Raw genomic sequence first — 21,003 nt, 5'->3', positions numbered from 1 at the left:
AAATAAATACAATGAATATAGGAATAAATTCATCCATGTTGTATTTTTTTTAAAAGATTTTATTTATTTGACAGACAGAGATCACAAGTAGACAGAGAGGCAGGCAGAGAGAGAGAGGGAAGCAGGCTCCCTGCTGAGCAGAGAGCCCGATGTGGGACTCGATCCCAGGACCCTGAGATCATGACCTGAGCCGAAGGCAGCGGCTTAACCCACTGAGCCACCCAGGTGCCCCCATGTTGTATTTTCAACAAGCATTTTCACTGGCATAATTTCATTTGATCTTCATCATAGTTCAGATAACATAAATGTTTAACATGAATTTGGTCATTGGACAAGCTAGGAATCTGGGAAGTAATAAAAATTCAAAACTGGATAATTTTAAAAATTTAACTATTTATAAACCTATTCATGAGTCAGGCATCATCGTATCTAAGAAGTAGAGAGGAGCTTCAAAGGCCAATAGGAAAGAGGTTTTTCAAGATAGGGAGTGAAAAAGAAATTATCAGCAAGGAAACCATTGGCTGAGGCAAGGTCATCCTCCTATTGGGAATGGAGGCAGACAATCTGTAAACCTCCTAGTGTGGACCAGGAAGATCCCATGTCCACTCACTAAAGGTTGCACTTCTGGTGTTGACTCTGAAGCTAGGTAGGTATGAAGACTTTAATGACTTGCGGCCTTAAGCTAACTGAGTACATTTTGAGCCTGTGGTTTTCCTTTGTAACAAATCTGCCTTTTGATCAGACTCTCAGCTGAACTGAGAGATGGGTTCTAAAGTGAAGGCATTAACACCACTCTCAGCAACTGCTCTGATATTCTCACAGTAATTGTTGTTCCTCTGGGTAATATTAACAGGTCTTAAACTTTTTGCTTAACGCTTGTGATATTCACAGGTTTCAACTTCAGCTTTAAAATTTTTGAGTTGGTCATTCTCTTCATTCTTTGTAATGTTCCAGTTTAGATCATTTGCTTGGAGATTACTGGCTTTGAATTTGCAGGTAAAGCTTTTGAGAGGACATAACACACCAGCCAGATTATTATGATGCCTCTAAACAGGATAATTCCTCATGTTTGTCATAGTCCCCAAGACTGGAAGCAATTAAAATCAAATAAGTATGAAAGACCCTATTAAAGGAGTAACTCTGTTAAGCCACATGGCTTGCACCAATATCTGATGTTATTGGGTTTTAATTTTCCCAATAGTGTTCAACTTGGTATAGAACATGCTGTTGCCTACAGCAAAGATCCATCTTGCTCAGCCGAGTCATAATCAAGGACTATTTTACCTTCAAGAATTGCTTTGGTCAGTGTCAAAGGGTTTTGTTTGTTTGTTTGTTTGTTTTCTGCTTTTTGAGGGAAGTTACCCATTGCTTTAGGAGGGCTTCTGCAACAACTTCAAGAATGAAGGGAAAGGTCTTGATTGTACTTCTTTATAATTATCCCTCACCGAGGAAATAGGGCCAGCCAAAGGAGTGAATCCCAGTGGCTTCTTGGTAATTCCTAACTAACTCCCAATATAACCTTATGGTAATCAAACAGTGAGATGTCTTATTGACCTTAAGAGAAATTAGGACCAGGGTTATATTTTCTGCTAGGTAGCTCTGATTCCAGAGATTAGGCCTCTTGGCATTGACCTGGGAGATACAGGCCATTGACAGAGTAAAGGAAAAGAAAAGAGGGAGAAAGGATTTCACATATAGTTAAAGTATGAAGCTTTGAATCCCTGTCTAGATGAAAGCAGTCTATTTGGATGTCAGCTACTTCTCCTTCCTTCAGTTTGTTTCAGAAACACCAGTGTCTGGGCAGGACTAGGTGTCAGGGGGAGACTTCCGTAGCTGTGGAATGTGTACAAGGTTCAACTATTATTTTTACAGCAGGAACACTTGGTAATGTCCCTCTTCTACTGGAAATGTCCAGGGCTATCTTGCTCTGATGTTGTGTTTTAAATACCTAATCACCAGGCTGCACCTGTGACTGAGAGGACCCTTTAATTGTGCTTTGAGAAGGTTTCTGTAACCTGATGATGACAGGCTTGAGCATGAGACACTGAAGACTCACATCCAAAGGATTAGCAGAAGTTTGTACACTGAGACAATTCCAGGAAGTTTGCAAGGTTTTCCTAAAGGCTCCTGTGATTTTTCCCTGTGAATTATGTGCCCTAGTCACTGGAGATCACAGAAGGTGTCCCCCAAAGGGGAAAACCATTTTTAACAATGTATTTGCAACAATGAGGACATCAGCCTCTTGACAGGGAAAGGCTTAACCCCATGCAGAAAATATACAAACAATGACAAGGGCATATTGACAACATGTACCAACCGGTAGTGGAATGAAGTCCAGCTACAGGTGTTCAAGGAACCCAGAGGGAGGAGGCATGAAGCCTCCAGAAAGTAAGCAGTTGTTCCAGAATTATGGACCTGACAGGTTAGACAATGGTAACTGTTTTTACTTTTGAGGTCTCCAACCAGGTGGTTACCAAGCCAATTTCTCAAAACACAAAAGGAGTTTTAGATTTGCAATTTGGGCTCACCTGGGTGGCCCAGTCCATTAAGCATCTGTATTCAGCTCATGTCCTGATCCTGGGGTGCTGGAATCAAGTCCCATTTGAGGCTCCTTGTTCAGTGGGAAGTCTGCTTTTCCTTCTCCCTCTGCCCCACAACTCATGGTCTACACCAAAGACTAAAAATTATGCACACACTAGTGTATGGCCAGTAAGAGATGTTACTGAGCTCTGACCAAAGAAGACGCTCGTGCAACACCAATTCTCCTGGACACTTCCTGAGGGTTCCACCTGGGAACTCAGTCTGAAAGCTTAGGGGCTTGGTTGTGTGCAAGGTCAGTTGGCTTCTGGGCAAATATACTAGATCAACAGAGCTAAAAGGAAAACATGCTACCTCGACTTAACAATAGCATAACACTCTGCCAGCCAAGCTGGCCTGCCCTGTAAAGCAAATCAATTACAATAGGAGTTTGAACAAAAAGAGAGTGGAGCATAGAGCCAAGAACTCACCCACAGCCATTGGGTCAGGTGAGAAAGATCGTGAATTCAAAGGACTCATGGTCACCACCTCTGTGTTTCGCTTTGTTTCTGAATGTCCCTGGGAGTCCATTTCAGATTCTGTCATAGCCATCAAACCTGTTAAAGAACAAAAATTGGAACTAAGTAAATGTTAAAGACCTAATAGCGTTATTAATCAATGTCTTAATGAATCACTCCGCATCCCATCTAGGAAGTAGAGGGGAACTCAAAAGGGTTAGAGGAAAGGAAACCTTTTTAACAATAGAGAGGGAGCAGAAAAAAAAATCTTAGCAAAGAATCCATTGTTTTAGGCAAGGTCACCTTCCCAAAGGGAAAGAGAGGATCCATCAGGAACCATTCTGGGGCTGATCAGGAAATGCCCATGTTGACTGGGTAAATGTTACTCTTCTGGAGGGTTGAAATTGTACTTGGGTTAGGTATTAAGTCTTTGTTTAGTGACTTGGAGCCTTAAACTGATGTTACCATTTTAGGCATGTGGGTTCTTTTTTCTCCCCCACCGTTCCAAGAAGACAAAGATTTACTTTGGAAATTTAAACTTGTATATAGAAAGCTCTTCAGAGTTCCTATTAAGTGTTTGTTTCCCACTGCTTAAAAATTGCTTGTGAATCACAGAGAAAAGTATAAACTGGCTACTTCTTATGAGCCTTCTGTAACCTTGGTCTGTGATGTTCATTCCAGGATGGTCTGAATCTACTGAGTTACTGGATCACCGTGCGCTACGGGACTTTCAGTTGGCTGCCCACAATGTCTAAACTGGTGTCTACACCAATGGGCTGCCATTGGGACACCACGCCTGCATTATACCTGAATCATAAGGGACCCTGAGTGATTAGGAAAAGTCTATTTGCATTATGGTAATGATCCTGATTGGGATAGTAGTTCATCCTGCATCCCTTCCAGCCTGGCATTCACTAGGACTGCAATAATGTTTGCTGAACAGCTTTACTAATGGTAAGAAATATATTCATTTTGTACAATGAAAGAAACTTTATACATGTGAGCCTCACCCAATCTTTACTTATGACACTTCACCTTTTTCTGATATATAAAATTCAAATCTGAAAACCTCAAGATCATATTAAAACCTCAGTAGCCAAATTACTATTTCAGGTTGAGCTGTGATTCGGCTCCATTAAATGACCACCATTTTGTGCCCTGTAACTCATTGCTGGTGGGTCATACTTTGAGTAGAGCAAGATTAAAATGAGAAGGACTGTGATGCTGAGAAGAATATTCTTGAAAGATATAGAATTGTTCTTCTTTCCTGATCAAGTAAAATCATGAAAAGTGAACCCTCTGAACATTTCATTTTAAAAATGAGGGGGGCACTCTGGGAAAGATGGCAGAGAAGTAAGAGACCCTGTTTCAACCAGTCCCCTAAAGTGAACTAAATATCTACTAGAACACTCTGAACACCATGAAATCGGCCTGAAATATAAGATTATACACTTCTGGATCTCTACAGGGGCAGAAGATCATCAGTGGAGGGGTAAAGCAGAGTGGGAGTGTTCGGACTGATATGGGAGGATAAACAGAAGGGGAGGGAGCCACCAGAAGCAACACATTGAAAAGTAATACAACAATATGAAAGTGTCCTGTGCTTGCAGACCATCATTAACTTGGAGTCTGGTTAAAAGTACACAAAAAGAACAAAAGGTCTTGAGGAGCAATTGGTAGAATTGGGTGGCCACAGGCACGAACCTAAGCCCACGGTTCGAGGGTGGTCACAGCTTGTGCCCACCCAAGCCTGAGAGAGCCTGACAGGGGCTCCTGCCAGTGGTCCCTGAGCCTGCAGCTTTCCAATGCTTGCACCACCATTGGGGCTGGGTACACCCCAGCCCACAACTGAGAGAGCCTGGTACAAGCTCCTGCTTGAGTTCCCTGGGCCCATAGCCTTCCATGACCTGCACTGCCACTAGGTCTGAGGGCACCTAGGATGGGCATGGACTCCAGACAGTCGGCAACAGCAGTCACCAGAATTAGGCTACCTGCACCAATATTGCTCACAGTTTTAGGGCACTGGGGTGCAGAGGCGAGTGTGGGCCTCAGGACGACCACTGAGGTGGTGGGTGGGAACAGGCAATGCCAGTGGCAGTTTGCAGTGTTCAATGGAGTTTGCAGAGGGGAAGTCTGTGTATTCTGAACAATCCAGAGGGGAGTAGACTGAGGCTTCTCTCTGAGGCGGAGGTCTGGGTATGGACAGTTTACGGTGCACTAATCCTCCAAAAAGCCACAAAAAGCCATGTAAGAACAAAAGCCTCCAGACAAAAGCTTGAAAAGCTGGTTTCACAGAGCCCAGCCCCTTGACAGGTGACAGGGCAACTCTGCCCAGGCAAGACTGACTGAAAAATAATGCACAGACCCTGCCCCCAGAAGACAAGCCAAAAGAACGAGAGGACAATAACCACAGGATCTCCATAAAACTGTAAAACCCCCAAAATAGGGGAAAACAATATATTAAGACCCCATTATTCCCCCCAAAACTGTATATTTCATAAACACAATTTTTTAAAATTTGTTCTCATTCTTATTCTGTTATTCTTTTAACTTACTTACCACTACAACTAGATGTTTAATACAACACATTACATAATAACTTTTTAACTTGAACTTTTTTCTTACATATACCTGTTTCTTTTTTTTTAATATATAGGTATAGATATAGATAGATAGATAGATAGATAGATAGATATAAGCTTCAAGGTGGTCTCTTTTTTTTCCCTATTCAATACTACCCTTATATATAAACCAGTTTTAATTTCCCTGTATCTCTGTAACGTTGAGTCCTTTAACAAACATAACAAGATACACTCAGGATGAACTGAAATAACCTTCCTCGCCCACATCAAGGGTTTATAAACACCTTCCCATCTTATTTTGTCAGTGTTTATGTGTAGTTGTTTATGTTTATGTACTGTATAAATCTTATTCTTGGAGCTCATTTTGGCTGTTTTTTTTTTTTCTTTTCTTTTTCTTTTCTTGGTCTTCTTTTTTCTTTTTTGTTTAGGTAAATCTTACTTATGTAATACATTTACTTATGTAAATCTTACTTTTGAGGCTCATTTTGGCTGTTTTTTCCACTTTTTCCTCCTTTTCTATTTTTTCTTTCTTCTTTCTTTTTGGTGGTTATTTTCGATTGCTCCAAAACTGTCCAAGGTGCACCTTGAGTAGATCATGCTTAATATATCCAGTGTACATCCCCTCAACCATCTCTCACCAAGATAACTAGGAGGAAGAGCACCCAAGAGAGGAGATATTCAGAAACTGTGACCTCTGCCACAAAACTATTGGATATGGACATAAACAATATGTTGGAAATAGAATTCAGGGTAGCAATTATCCAGACAATGGCTAGGTTGGAGAAGACCATTAGTGGCAAAAAAGAATCTCTAAGGACAGAAGTAAGAGTTGATCCAGCAGAACTTAAAAATGCTATCAATGAGATCCAATCTAATCTCAGTACTCTAACAGCTAGGGTCAATGTAGCAGAAGTTTGAAGTAATGATCTAGAAGACAAGCTGAATAGAAAAGAAGTATCAGGAGGAGACCTAGAATAAACAGCTTAAAAGCTGTGAAAACAGAATCAGGGAAATAAATGACACAATGAAACATCCAATGTCAGAATTATTGGGATCCTTGAGGGGGTGGAGAGAGAGAGAGGACAAGAAGATATTGTTGAAAAAATACTGGATGAAAATTTCCATAATCTGGGAAATAGAACAAGTGTTTGCTTCCTAGAGGCAGAGAGGACACCCCCCAGAATCAATGAGTCTAGAAAGAGCTCCAGACAATGATTTGTGAAAATCATGAGTCATAAAATCAGAGAAGATGTGTTAAGGACAGTTAGGGGAAGATTCCTTATGTACAGTGGAAGGACCAGCAGAGTAACGTCAGACCTGGTCCACAGAAATCTGGCAAGCCAGAAAGGGCTAGCAAGACATATTTGGGGCACTAAAGGAGAAGAACATGTAGCCAAGAATACTTTATCCAGCAAGGCTGACATCAGAATGGATGGAGAGATAAAGAGCTTCCCAAAATGGCAAGGTTTAAGAGTATGCGACCATAAAGCTGGAACTACAAGAAGTATTAAGGAGGTTTCTATAAAAGAAGAAAGAACCCAAGAGTGACACAGAACAGAAATTTACAGAGACAATCTATAGAAACAAGGACTTCACAGGCAACATCATGACAATAAAAACTTATCTTTCGATAATCACTCTCAATGTGAATAGCCTAAATGCACCCATAAAATGGCACAGGGTTGCAGACTGGATAAAACGACAGGACCCACCCATATGCTGTCTATAAGAGACATATTTGGAACCTAAAAATAAACCCAGACTGAAACTGAAGCGATAGAGAGCCATCTTTCAGGCCAACGGGGCTCAAAAAAAAAGCTGGGGTAGTGATTCTTACATCAAATAAATTAGATTTTAAGCTAAAGACTGTATTCAGAGATAACAAAGGACACTACATCATTCTTAAAGGGTCTGTCCACCAAGAAGATCTAACAGTTGTAAATATTTATGCCCCTACCATTGGATCAGTCAACTACAAAAGCCAGAGGTTAATCAAAATAAAGAGTCATATTGATATGAATGCATTAATTGTAGGGGATCTTAACACACCACTACCAGCAACAGAAAGATCATCTAAGCAGAAAATCAACAAAGAAACCAGATCTTTGAATGACACATTGGATCAGATGGACCTTGTAGATATATACAAAACATTCCACCCTAAAACAATAGAATACTCATTCTACTTGAGTGCACATGAAACTTTCTCCAGAATAGACCACATACTGGGTTGCAAATCAGTGCTGAACCAAACCAAAACACTAAGATTATTCTCTGCATGTTCTTAGAACACAATGCGTTGACATTGGAGCTCAACCACAAGAAAAAGTTTGGAAGGAATTCAGACACTTGGAAGCTGAAGACCATCCTGCTCAAAAATGTTTGGATCTACCAGAAAATCAAAAAAGAACTTAAACAATTCGAGGAAACCAATGAGAATGAAGACACATCAGTCCAAAACCTACAGGATATGGCAAAGGCGGTCCTAAGGGGAAAATATATAGTCATCCAAGCCTCAGTCAAAAAAATTCAAAAATCCCAAATACATAAACTCTCCTTACACCTTAAAGAATGGGGAATCAAAAACCAATGAAGCCAACCCACACACAAGAACTAAAATAATTAAGATTAGAATAGAGATTAATGAGTTAGAATCTAGAGATACAGTAGAAAACATCAACGAAATAGAAGCTGATTCTTTGAAACAATTAATAAGGTTGATAAACCACTGGCCAGACTAATCCAAAAGAAAAGAGAGAGGACCCAAATGAACAAAGTTATAACTGAAATGGGAGATATCATGACTAACACCTAGGAAATAGAAACAATCATCAGAAGTTGTTATCAACAACTGTATGCCAATAATTTAAGCAACATAGAAATGCATGCATTCCTGGAGACCTATAAATTCCAAGACTGAAACAGGAAGAAACTGCCAATACTTAGTAACGAGATTGAAGCAGTGATCAAGAACCTCCCAAAAAACAAGAGTCCAGACCTGACAGATTCCCTGGGGACTTCTATCAAACATTCAAGGAACAAATAATACCTATTCTCCTGACATTCTTTCAAGAAATAGAAACAGAAGGAAAACTTCCAGACTCTTTCTATGAAGGCAGCATTACCCTAACCCCCAAACCAGGTAATGCCCCCAACAAAAAAAATTTTAGACAAATATCCCTGATGAATATGGATGCCAAGATTCTCAACAAGATCCTAGCAAATAGGATCCATCAGTACATTAAAGAGATTATCCACCATGACCAGGTGGGATTTATCAATGGGATGCAAGGTTGGTTCAACATTTGCAAATCAATGCATATGATAGAACAAATCAATAAGAGAAGAGAGAAGAAACACATGGTCCTCTCAATTGATGCAGAAAAAGCATTTGACAAAATACAGCATCCTCCTGTGATTAAAACTCTTCAGAGTGTAGGAATAGAGGGAACATTCTTCAACTTCATAAAATCTGTCTATGAAAAACCCAGAGTAAATATGATTCTCGTATGGAAAACCTGACAGCCTTCTCACTGAGATCAGAAAGACGACAAAGATGCCCACTCTTGCCACTGTTGTTCAACATCATAGTAGAAATCCTAGCAACAACAATCAGACAACAAAAAGAAATCAAATGTATTTGAATTGGCAAAGAAGTCAAACTCTCTCTCTTCGCAGATGACATGATACTTTATATGGGAAACCCAAAAGACTCCACACCCAAATTACTAGAACTTATACAGCAATTCAGTAATGTGGCAGGATACAAAATCAACGAACAGAAATCAGTTGCTTTCTTATAAACTAACAACGAAAATATAGAAAGGGAAATTAGGGAATCAATTCCATTTACTAGAGTACCAAGAACCACAAGATACCGGGGAACAAACATAATCAAAGAGGTGAAGGATCTGTACTGGAGGAACTAGAGAACAGTCATGAAAGAAATTGAAGAAGATACAAAAAATGGGAAAACATTCCATGCTCATGTATTGGAAGAATAAACATTGTTAAAATGTCTCTACAGCTCAGAGCAATCTATACTTTCAATGCCATCCCGATCAAAATTCCACAGGCATTTTTCAAAGTGCTGGGACAAACAATCTTAAAATTTGTTTGGAATGAGAAAAAACCCCGTATTGCCAAGGAAATGTTGAAAAGGAAAAACCAAACTCGGGGCATCATGTTGCCTGATTTCAAGCTATATTACAAAGCTGTGATCACTAAGACACCATGGTCCTGGCACAAAAACAGATACATAGATCAGTGGAACAGAATAGAGAGTCCTGATATGGATCCTCAACTCATGGGCAACTAATCTTCGATAAAGCAGGAAAAAATATCCAGGGGGGGAAAAAACAGTCTCTTCAATAAGTGGTGGTAGGAAAATAGGAGAGCTATGTATAGAAGAATGAAACTCGACCATTCTTTTATACCATGCAAAAAGATAAACTTGAAATGGATGAAAGACCTCAATGCGAGCCTCAAAATCCTGGAGAACATAATCAGTAACCTCTTCAACATCGACCACAGCAACTTCTTTCAAGACATGTCTCCAAAGGCAAAGGAAAGAAAAGTGAAAATGAACTTTTGAACTACATCATGGTAAAAACCTACTGCACAGCAAAGGAAACAGTCAACAAAACTATGAGGAAACCAACGGAATGGAAGAACATATTTGCAAATATTCTATAGACAAAGGGCTGATATCTAAAATCTATAAAGAACTCCTCAAACTCAGCACCCCACAAAAACAGATAGTCAGGTCAAAAAATGTCCAGAAGACATGAACAGACAGTTATCCAAAGTGGAAATACAAATGGCAAACAGACACATGGAAAAATGCTCATCATCATTAGCCATCAGGGAAACTCAAATCAGAACCACATTGAGATACTGTCTTATGCCAGTTAGGATGGTCTAAATTATCAGGACAGGAAACAACAAGTGTTGGAGAGGATATAGAGAAAGGGGAAACACTCAAACAGTGTTGTTGGGAATGCAAGTTAGTGCAGCCACTTTGGAAAACAGTGTGGAGATTCCTCAAGAAATTAAAAATAGAGCTACCATATCACCCTGCGATTGCACTACTGTATATTTACTCTAAAGATACAGATGTAATGAAAAGAAGGGCCATATGTAGCCCAATGTTCAAAGCAGCAATGGCCACTATCACCAAACTGTGGAAAGAGCCAATAGGCCCTTCAACAGATGAATGGATAAAGAAGATATGGTCCATATACTGAACAGTAATATTACCCAGTCATCAAAAAGGATGATCACCCAAATTTGTATCAACATGGACCGGACGTGAGCAGATTATGCTGAGTGAAATAAACCAAGAAGAGAATGTCAATTATCATATGGTTTCACTTATTTGTGGAGCATAAGGAATAACAGGGAGAATATTAGGAGAAGGAAAGGAAATGTGAATTGGGGTAAATTGGAAGGGGAGATGAATCATGAAAGACTGTGGACTCTTAGAAAGAAACTGAGGGTTTTGGAGGGGAGTGGGTTATGGGTCAGCCGGGTGATGGGTATTAAGGAGGGCACATATTGCATGGAGCAGTGAGTGTGGTGCATAAACAATGAATCTTGGAACACTGAAAAAATAAAATAAAATTATATTAAAAAATAAGGTGAGGATATTGCTCTGAAAAAAAAAATTTAAGTTTTTAAAAAATTTATTTAAAAGAGAGAGAGAGAGTGAGAGAAAACATGAAAAGGGGTAGGGTGAGAGGGAGAAGCTGACTCCCTGCTGAGTAGGGACCCTCATGTGGGACTTGATCCTGGGACTTCAGGATCATTACCTGAGCCAAAGGCAGTCGTTTAACCAACAGAGTCACTCAGGCGCCCCTCTCTAAACATTTCTTATGTGCAAGGTTGTTAGGTGCTTTCGCATGTATTGTTTCATTTAATCCATACAATAAGTAGAAACTATATCACTGTGACAATTGTATTTTGGATGATGAAACTGATGTGAGAAAGGCTAAGTGAGTTTGTCTTTCTTTTTTTCTCTGTATGTTCCATAGGCCATACTACTTTTTTAAAGATTCATTATTTATTTTGAGAAAGAGAGAACACGGGGAGAAGAGGCAGACAGAAAGAAACTCCAGCAGACTCTGGGCTGAGCATGGAGCCCAATGGCGGTCTTGATCTCAAGAGCCTAAGATCATGACCTGAGCTGAATAAATGAGTCAGGTGCTCAACTGACTGGTATCTGGGTGCCTTCAAAGCCCATACTATTTGAATTCCATTGGGAAATAGCAGGACATTTATGCCATCATTAAAGAAAACAACATTAGAGAAAATATTATATATATTTGTTTTCATTAATACTTGACAGAAAAGAGGCACCTAGGTGGCTCTGTGGGTTAAAGCCTCTGCCTTAGGCTCAGGGCATGATCCCAGAGTCCTGGGATCGAGCCCCACATTGGGCTCTCTGCTCAGTGGGGAGCCTGCTTCCCTTCCTCTCTCTCTCTGCCTGCCTCTCTGCCTCCTTGTGATCTCTGTCTGTCAAATAAATAAATAAAATCTTTAAAAAAAATACTTGACAGAAAAGGTAGGGCTTTCCCTTTGAAACAAAGTGTTCTGTGTGGTTATATTCATTTTTATGTGCACATACCTTTGTTTATTGAAGGAAAAAGAATCTCTTGAACAACTTCTCTGTTATTCCTTTGGTGGTTGACGATACATTTGTGTTCTTTATCCATTGATGCTCCAGTCACGATCAGCCAGCTGAATTTCATGTATGTGTCCTTAGTCTTCATGGTGTCTCCCTGCTGAGATTTCAGAATTGTTTTGTCATCCTTTTCTTGCCAATCTACCTTGATAACATCAGGGAAAAAATCCTCAAGAAGACAAAGATAGGTTCCACTCTTATGGACTTCTACTTCAGCAACTGAAGGAAGAAAAACTGTGGGCTTGGGAGAAATATCTTCATCAGGACTTTTATCTGTTGAAGAAAATGGAATAACAATTAGAACATAACTAGAGAAACACAAACATTGTGTGGTTTGGAAACGAGCAGCACATAGTAAAGGGGAGGAAAGTTGCTATAGAATTAATGCTTATTGTAGCTTTTCTTCTGCAGAGGGTTATGAGGTGCTTATTTTCTTCGTTTCCATGGGAAAAGAGGTTTTAGAGGTTATGTAACTTGACAAAGTCACAGACATTAAGTGAAAGAGCCTAGATCAAAATGCAGAATATTTTTAAACAATACACATTCACTTGTTTGAAGAAATCTATCAAGTTACCCTTTTAGTTACAAATATGGGTTCCACGCCCATTTCTGAATGCTAGAGTTCTTCTCCTTGATTTCTGATTTTATAGAACATCTTGTTCTCATATCTGAACCACTGCGGGATTTTGAGTAGGACAATGTTTAATGCTGCGCCTCCAAATAATTTACAATGCTTGAAATTTAGATACCAAATGGCCATATATCCAAAACTTCCATTTAAAAAAATATTGATTATTTTCAGAAATGTTCTTAGAGTAACCTAATCAATTAATGTAATGGTCAGAATTTTGTTTTGCTTCAGGAAATGTTCACTAAAAGCTAATTTTATATTGGAATTTCATTTGAGGTTGAAGCATTACTGAGAAGACACCACATTTTGACTCTTAGCATTTCCCTCCAAATCTGAATCTGCCCTCTAAGACTGCTGAGCTTGTTGTAGTACCCCTCAATTGTCTTTCATTTCATCTGCTGAATAAAGTCACATATAATGATATAATATTAACAGCTCTGGTCAGAGTTTCTTGTAAATATAATGTCAAATTATATAATGAAACGTCATGGTTCTCAAGGGCATATCATTTGAACACTGGGATATTCTTTGGTTAGACATTTATTATTAATTAATGATTCAAATTACAAATAGTAGTACTCTTCCCAATTTGAGTTCAAACTGGAACACAAACGCTTTATTATTTTTTCTTTCCAGTAGTTTGGAGTTAGAATAATAATTTCATGGCCATTTCCTAAGAAAAGACTAAGATTTCTCCTTTGAGAAGAAAGGAAAAAAAATTCTTTAGAATTTTGCCTTTGCACCCAGAGCTCCTGATTTTTATACTAAATGAGTAAACAAACAATGATGAGTTTTTAAATTCATGCTGTAAATAGGTATTAGATCATAATGCACCTGTTTCATTTTCTACATCTTCCTTATAGTACAAATAGTATTTTGTTTATTATAATAGAAGAAATTGTATATTTCCCCAACCATATATTTTGGGTTTTAATTTTAAAAGCATGTTATATAAAGCAAGATTTATTTTTCAAAGTACTTGGTATTCCCATAATTTTTGCCTCTACTCAATACATTAAAGAATCTAATTTTCATCTTATGAAGTTTGATTTCTGTTAGGAATACTTCTGATTCATCATAGTAAAGAACTTGATAATCTAATCATGAGCTTGGGAAAATCTGGATGGTAAGACATTATGCCTACCTCCTGTCACTTTTCTTTATCTAGGGTCCTGGGGTTTCATTTTTTTCAGGATAGAAGGTATCTTGAACTTCCATAACTTTTTCAATGTGATAGTTAACTGAGCATTAGGTAATATTCTTCATTTTTTATGGTTTGTGCCTATGTTTTATGGAATTTCTATTACATATTTTTTTCAACATTCCTCTTTTTAGGATTTTATTTATTTATTTTAGATAGAGAGAAAGAGAGAGTGGTAGGGGAGAGGCAGAACAAGAAGGGGAGTGAGAATCCTGAGCAGGCTCCACACTCAACCTGGAGTCCAACATAGAGCTCAGGGCTCAATTCAACTACCATGAGATCATGACTAGTTGCTTTATAGAAGAGCCACCGAGGTGCCCCTCCCTATTCTTTATTAAACTTATTAACAGTGTTTTTTATGACCACAATCATTTCATTGATTTACAAAATAGAAACCGGTTTAAAAATAAATAATTTTGTCTAATACATTTATATTATTCATAATCAGAAAAATTTTCAGGTAAATTGACTGAGTTGATATATTTGATCTATATAAAGTTGTGTGAATTATATATAAATTAACCAAATGCAATGACATTTTCAATTAAGTATGGTACTTTGAATCTGCATATTAATACTAATTCAAAGTTCCTCTATTTTATTCTTCTCATTTTATTAAAAAATACTTAAAGCTATTTCTTATGTAAATATCACTTTCAAATTGATGACATTTCTAAGTATATTTAAAAGTAGTAAAAAAAAGTAGTAACTGTATTTCTAAATATATTCCTAAGTATTTTCTAAATAAAATTTAAAAATTTAATTGTTTTTCTACTAAATACCAATATGAAGCAAACATTTGTGTTAGACATGATATCTTAAGATAAAGGATTAAAATTTATGTAGCTACAACAACTTAAACATTAAAAAAAAACAAATTTGAATTTCATTTTTATGCCAAGTGAGGGAAAAGTCCATTAAGCAAATACCTCTAAATTCAGGTTTTTTGTATATCAGTGGACAGTAAGGTAATTTTCCACTAGAGTGGTTAGAACTAGAGCCAAATGCTCTGGAGAATTTCTGCTCTGTCAGTATGACTGGTTACAAACCACTCTCCATACTGGATACAATTCTCCCTCTAGGTTTGAAATGAGGCAACGTGTATGCAGCACCTGTTATGTGTTATGTGCCAAGTACCTATTTACAGTCTCTCATTTAATTTTCATATGCCCCTGCTCATACATCCTGTTATCCCATCTTTTGGATTAGGAAGCTGAGACAAGAAAATAATCACCCAAGTTCACAGAAGCAACAAGTGGTGGAGCTGGAGCTCAGGTGGGTCTGAGTCCAACATCCAGACTCTCTGACAATACCCTTTCACCATCAGAAGAGACAATGTGTCAACTCGCACAAGTTATCTGATAAACTTTGTTCCTGAGTCAAATTCATTCAAGACAATTACACATGTTCTGCATGAGCACTTCATGCAAGTCCACTTGGACACAAAATCGGATGCTGTTTCAGTGTTTGCACAGTGTAGTCTATGCCGACCTTTACCAAAAGGATTGGTATAAAAATCTCTCCTAAGATTTCCACATCTAAACATGCTATGAAAATGAGACACTATAATTATAATTAACATTACCATAATTATTAGCAATTTGTTTGTGATTATTATTACTCCAACATGACATTTTATTCTCATGGGACAAAATTTTCCCTTACTAATGGGAATGCAGTATTTGGGGATAACAATTGGACTTATGTCATGTTAGATTGCTGGACTGGCACCTGCCTGACCAGGTCTACTGAAGGTCACCATCTGTGAATGACATTAAATGTCATGATGCCCACAGTAAAGATGCAATGGGGGCATGAAATGCGTCTGTTAAAGATCATTTCTTCCATTTTGTAAAATGTATGTGGAAGGAAATGCCCACTCTTTGATTTTGCATTCTTCCTAAAGGACTCATGCACTGAAGTCTTTTTTTCTCATTTTGTGGTGGGAAAAACAACATGTTTGAAAATTTGGTGTGTTTCATTTTCTTCAGTTAATAAAAAGTATGTATTCTAATACATGTTTCTCCTACCTTTGAACATAAAATTGTACCCTACACTTTGTACTAGATAATCACGGGCCTTTTTACTTCTACTTCCCTTAATGCTTTTGATCTTCTATTTTTATTTCATTGCCGAAATGTACTTGCATATTTTATTTTAGGCTTTCTCAAACAGATTTTGTAAATAGGCAGTATAAATAAATGAGAAATAGTTTGTATATTAGAGCTTGTTTTTGTTTCTGTCTGGAGCTTGATAGTTTAGTGAGGTCTACCTTGAAGTCGACATGAAAAAGGGGAGACACTACATCAAAAACTAATCATGTACTGTATGGTGACTATCGTAATAATAAAAAAAGAAAGAAAAATGGGAGAAGATGTTTGCAAATCCCACTCTGTGATATAAATACAAAACATTCAGAATTCAAACACACTGAAATGCCAGAGCATAAGAGGAAGCTTTCATCCCCAAAATTATTCCTCATAAAACAGAGGTTGCCTTATGTTTCAGTTTGGGCAACTTCTCATTTTCAAAAATGGTCTTCTAATACTCTACTTTGATTAAACAATGTATTTGGACATGATATCAACCTAAAAAAAACTCAATTAAAACTAGTTTAGAGGGAGTACCAGGAAAAAAAAAATAAGAAGTTTCATAGGGATTTGGTAAATATTACCTGGGACTAAATATACCTGTGACTCTGTACTATATGCTTACATTGTACATATACATAATGACAAAATAAATGAAAAAATGCTTTTATTTTCTAAGTGGATAAATGTCTCTTTCAATTAAATATCCAATGCTTTCATCATAAAGGTATCCCCAAACTTACATTCCAACCCTAAGATGACTCAGAAATTTGTTCTAATGTATACATTTTAGAAGCATGTGAAGAATCTGAACACAATTTTTATAGAAATTTGAGGTACAAAAAGCAGTATTTCTCAGCTGATATTTGTAATAATATAATTTTAATTTATAGGCATAATCCAATGAAGATATAAACTATTTAAAGTGAATACTTGAGGGATGCCTGGATGGCTCTGTCTGTTAAGTGTCATGACCAAGGTCATGACCCCAGAGTCCTGGGATAGAACACCTTTCCTTGGAATGCCTGATCAGTGGGAGTCTGCTTCTCCTTCTCTGTCTCTTTGCTACCCAGCTCCTGTGTTCTCTCTCTTTCTCTGTGTCTCTCTCTCATGTGTGCATGCTCTGTCTCTCAAATAAATAAAAAATACAACATTTTATGAAAAAAGTGAGTATTTGATTTTTATGTACATTAGTATAATTTTATATATTCAATTATAAAACCTCTCTCTTGTTTATATCCAGACGTTTCCACTGGAAAGGGAGAGATTAGCTTAGGTTGAGGCTAACAATATATGAGGTATTGCTTACTACATTCTGCTTATTTTTAGAAACATGCAACAATGAGTCTTAGAAATTGAAAGTATTCTGCAAATACTGTCCAATTGTTCTAAAGTGTCCTGTGGACTAGATCAAAATTAATACCTTTTTCTATACTCCTGATTTAAGAAGAACTCCACTGGGTGATAATTGGAATTTGTAGGACTGACTTTTGTAATGATGAATCATGTCCCAACTTATGCAAAAGATATTTTCATATTTAATTTCATTTAGTTCCACAACATCTACTTGAGATGGTGGCCACATTGGCAGAATGGATGGTAATATAGCAAATGTTAACAGAATATGTGTCATTATAAATCTTTAACACTTTATTTTTTCTCTTTTCTAATTTTTCCCTAATGGGCATATATTTTTATAACCTTATAACTTTAAGAAAGTGATAATCAATAAATCTAAATTTATTTGCTGAAGAATGATTATATAGAAAATGATAGATCCTGACTCACAGTCCACATTTTTCTCTGCACCACAATCTCCCCAAAAAAGAGTTTTTAGGACCTTCTGAATTACCTCTGTGTCACCATTATTTAATTAGATTGTAAAGTTTATATTGCAGTCAATTGGGAAAAAAACAGGACTAGAAAGTTGCTTTTCAATTTGTGGATTCACATGTTCCTATGAGGACAACACGAAAACCGCCAGAATATATCATTCCTTTCATTTTTCCAAAGTTTCACTAGCCCTATGAAAATTATTTGGAAACACTTAATCAACTAGATCCTGTAGGGTAGAAACATCCATGTGAGATGTTCTCCCTCATCCAGGCAAAATTTTATCTCTAAGTCTAATGAAGGATGAAAAAATTTCTAGGCTAAATTTGGAAAAACCAAACCTAGCTTATGACATTCTTGGATATGTTTGTGCAGTTAAATATGTCAATACCTGATATGAATTGCCTTCAGACAAAAATGCAAGTTTATCAATTTTTTGTTCATTCCTTTCCTTTGGTTATTTTTAGAATCTGATAAATAAGATACACAAATTTATTTACAAATCTGTCAACACAGAAATCCCTAAGGGATTAACAGCTCTACCACTTAGGAACTCCAGATGCTCTAGCTAGTTAGCTCCTTGTTAATGTCTTCCAAGCTAGATCAGGCACATCTACCACCAAGACTGGGACAGAGTCAACAACCTCTCCTAGTAACCCACTGCTATTTATGACCAAACTCGGACCAATCCTAGAACTCTGAGCCAGCACCAGCACCTAGCCTGCTGCTCCCTACGTCCCACCCACATCACCTATGTCCTCTCCCTACTTTATAGGGAAGAATTTAAAAATATCTTACCTGTAACCCTGAGCAATGTGCCAGGACCAAACACTTTTTTGTACCACGAGCTACCCCAAGTACACTGTCTGAAAAGCTTTTACAGAAAACTTCCTGTGTGCCTCCTTTAAAATGTGCCTGTATTCTTTCAATATTTCTATAAATATATATATAAATAAACCTGCTAACATTAAATAAAGATGAATCTCAAGCAAACTCACATTACATATGAACATAGTAAAGAATGGATGACCTGACCCTCTTCTGCCTGGACAGCTTGCGTCTGTCTTTTCCATCTCAATCACACACATTGGAGAGTCTGATTTTACCTTTAGTCACCATGTTCCTGAAACTTCTAAATATTTTTTCCTAAAACATTTTCATGTATCATATCAGTTCTTTTCCTAGAGTGTAATTTATAGTTACTATTTCTGTGGTTTTAACAAGAATAAAGATAGAAATAATATTAAGAAATAAATATTTAAAAATTAAATAATTTTAAGTTAATATTTAAAAATGTAATATATGAATATTCAATATTTTATATAAATACATATATATATATATGTTATCTCTACACACTGAGGAGTGGTTATTTGGCTCGATTATAAATTAAATTCTTTCCAAAATTTAGCCTTTGCTGATATAAGAACAGATAAGTTATTAAAGAGTGAGAAATATTAACCCATTTATTGCTGAAAAACTGTTCTTTGAACTACAGATTGCCCTAACAAGTTCCAAGATATTGATTTAAAACCCTGAGCTGCTCATCAGAAGATCCTAATTCAGTTTGGTCTTTTTGCCGCTGTCCCAGCAGGAGGGCAAAGACAGCTCTGAGTTCTGCAGCTGAGTCCTGCATATAGTACAACTGCTCCTGCTCTTCTGCCAGCTTCCATAGTCCCAGCAGATTTGATGCCCATGCAGAAAGTTTGAAAGGAATGGTGTCAAAAGGACTTATCCCTTTATAAAAATAACCTACGCATCACATTGTGAGAATTTAATAACTGCATATTCAACATGACCTACTTGATATCTTGGGAGGAAGTGAAGCAATTTTAGTGCCATGATTAGAAATGGAAGCATTGTTTTCTGCATGAGGAGTCATAAAAATTTTGAGCTATCACTATTACACATTCAACTGCATAGTCTATTTAAGAGGTCAGATTACAAAAGACTATCTATCCAGAATACATTTATGGCTTAATGTTTCTCATAGCATATAATGGTTAGACCATGCAGTAAGGAACAAACAAGTATCTATCGGGTCCCAAACTTTGCCATAGTAACTAGTCATGTGAATGTAGGCAAATAACTGACTCTCTAAGCCTCAGTTTCCCATCAGTGAAATTGGAATAAGAAGATCCCCTGTATAATGCTCTTAAGGATTGAGACAAGGCACAGAAACAAGGCAGTATGGTGTCTGACTCTCACTAAATATTAGTTAATAGTATTATTGTCTTTAATTGGATGGTTTGGAGCACCTTAATCAAATTTTCCACTAAAAAAATATAGATTTTATAAGCAATAAGTATTTATTATATAAATTAACAAAGCAAAGGAGTTCCTGAATCTGACATTTTATGTGTCTGGCAATCACAGGCCAAAATACATGGGGCTCCATCAAGTTGCAATCTAGAATACTTATCCACTAGGCTACAAGCTTTTTGAGTGTTGCCACTGTGTCTTGTGCACCCTTTTATCTCTAGTGTCACACACAGAAACTGTCTTCAAGAAATGAACAAAGAATGATGTAAAACCATGCTGACAGCTTCTTTTCATGGACTCTGGAGATGAAATGGTTTTCTGAGCTCGCAAATTCCATTAAACTGGACCATCTCTAGGCAATATTACAAAAGCCACGAGAGCACAGATTTGACTAAATTCAGCCTACCCACTAAGAAACTAGAGTAATAACATTATGTTGATTTATTGATGGTCTATAATTATACTCTGGAAGAGTTAAATTTTTTGCTCTGCTCTTAAAGATGAGATCAAAACCGGGGCGCCTGGGTGGCTCAGTGGGTTAAGCCGCTGCCTTCGGCTCAGGTCATGATCTCAGGGTCCTGGGATCGAGTCCCGCATCGGGCTCTCTGCTCGGCAGGAAGCCTGCTTCCCTCTCTCTCTGTCTGCCTGCCTCTCTGTCTGCTTGTGATCTCTCTCTGTCAAATCAAT

General features: G+C 37.5%; 1 gene segment (V, D, J or C); it reads right to left on the bottom strand.

Moving 5' to 3' along the window:
• Positions 1-21,003, bottom strand: part of LOC125080861 (T cell receptor gamma constant 2-like) — a 90,256-nt gene that overhangs the window by 46,314 nt on the left and 22,939 nt on the right. The window contains 2 exon segments of the C gene segment in view: positions 3,009-3,134; positions 12,243-12,572. Of these exon segments, the coding sequence occupies positions 3,009-3,134; positions 12,243-12,572 (456 nt within the window).

Source organism: Lutra lutra, chromosome 11 (genome assembly GCF_902655055.1).
Source record: "Lutra lutra chromosome 11, mLutLut1.2, whole genome shotgun sequence".
Taxonomy (NCBI): domain Eukaryota; kingdom Metazoa; phylum Chordata; class Mammalia; order Carnivora; family Mustelidae; genus Lutra; species Lutra lutra.
The sequence above is the reverse complement of the archived record's forward strand: the minus strand, read 5'-3'. Positions and strand labels throughout refer to the sequence as shown.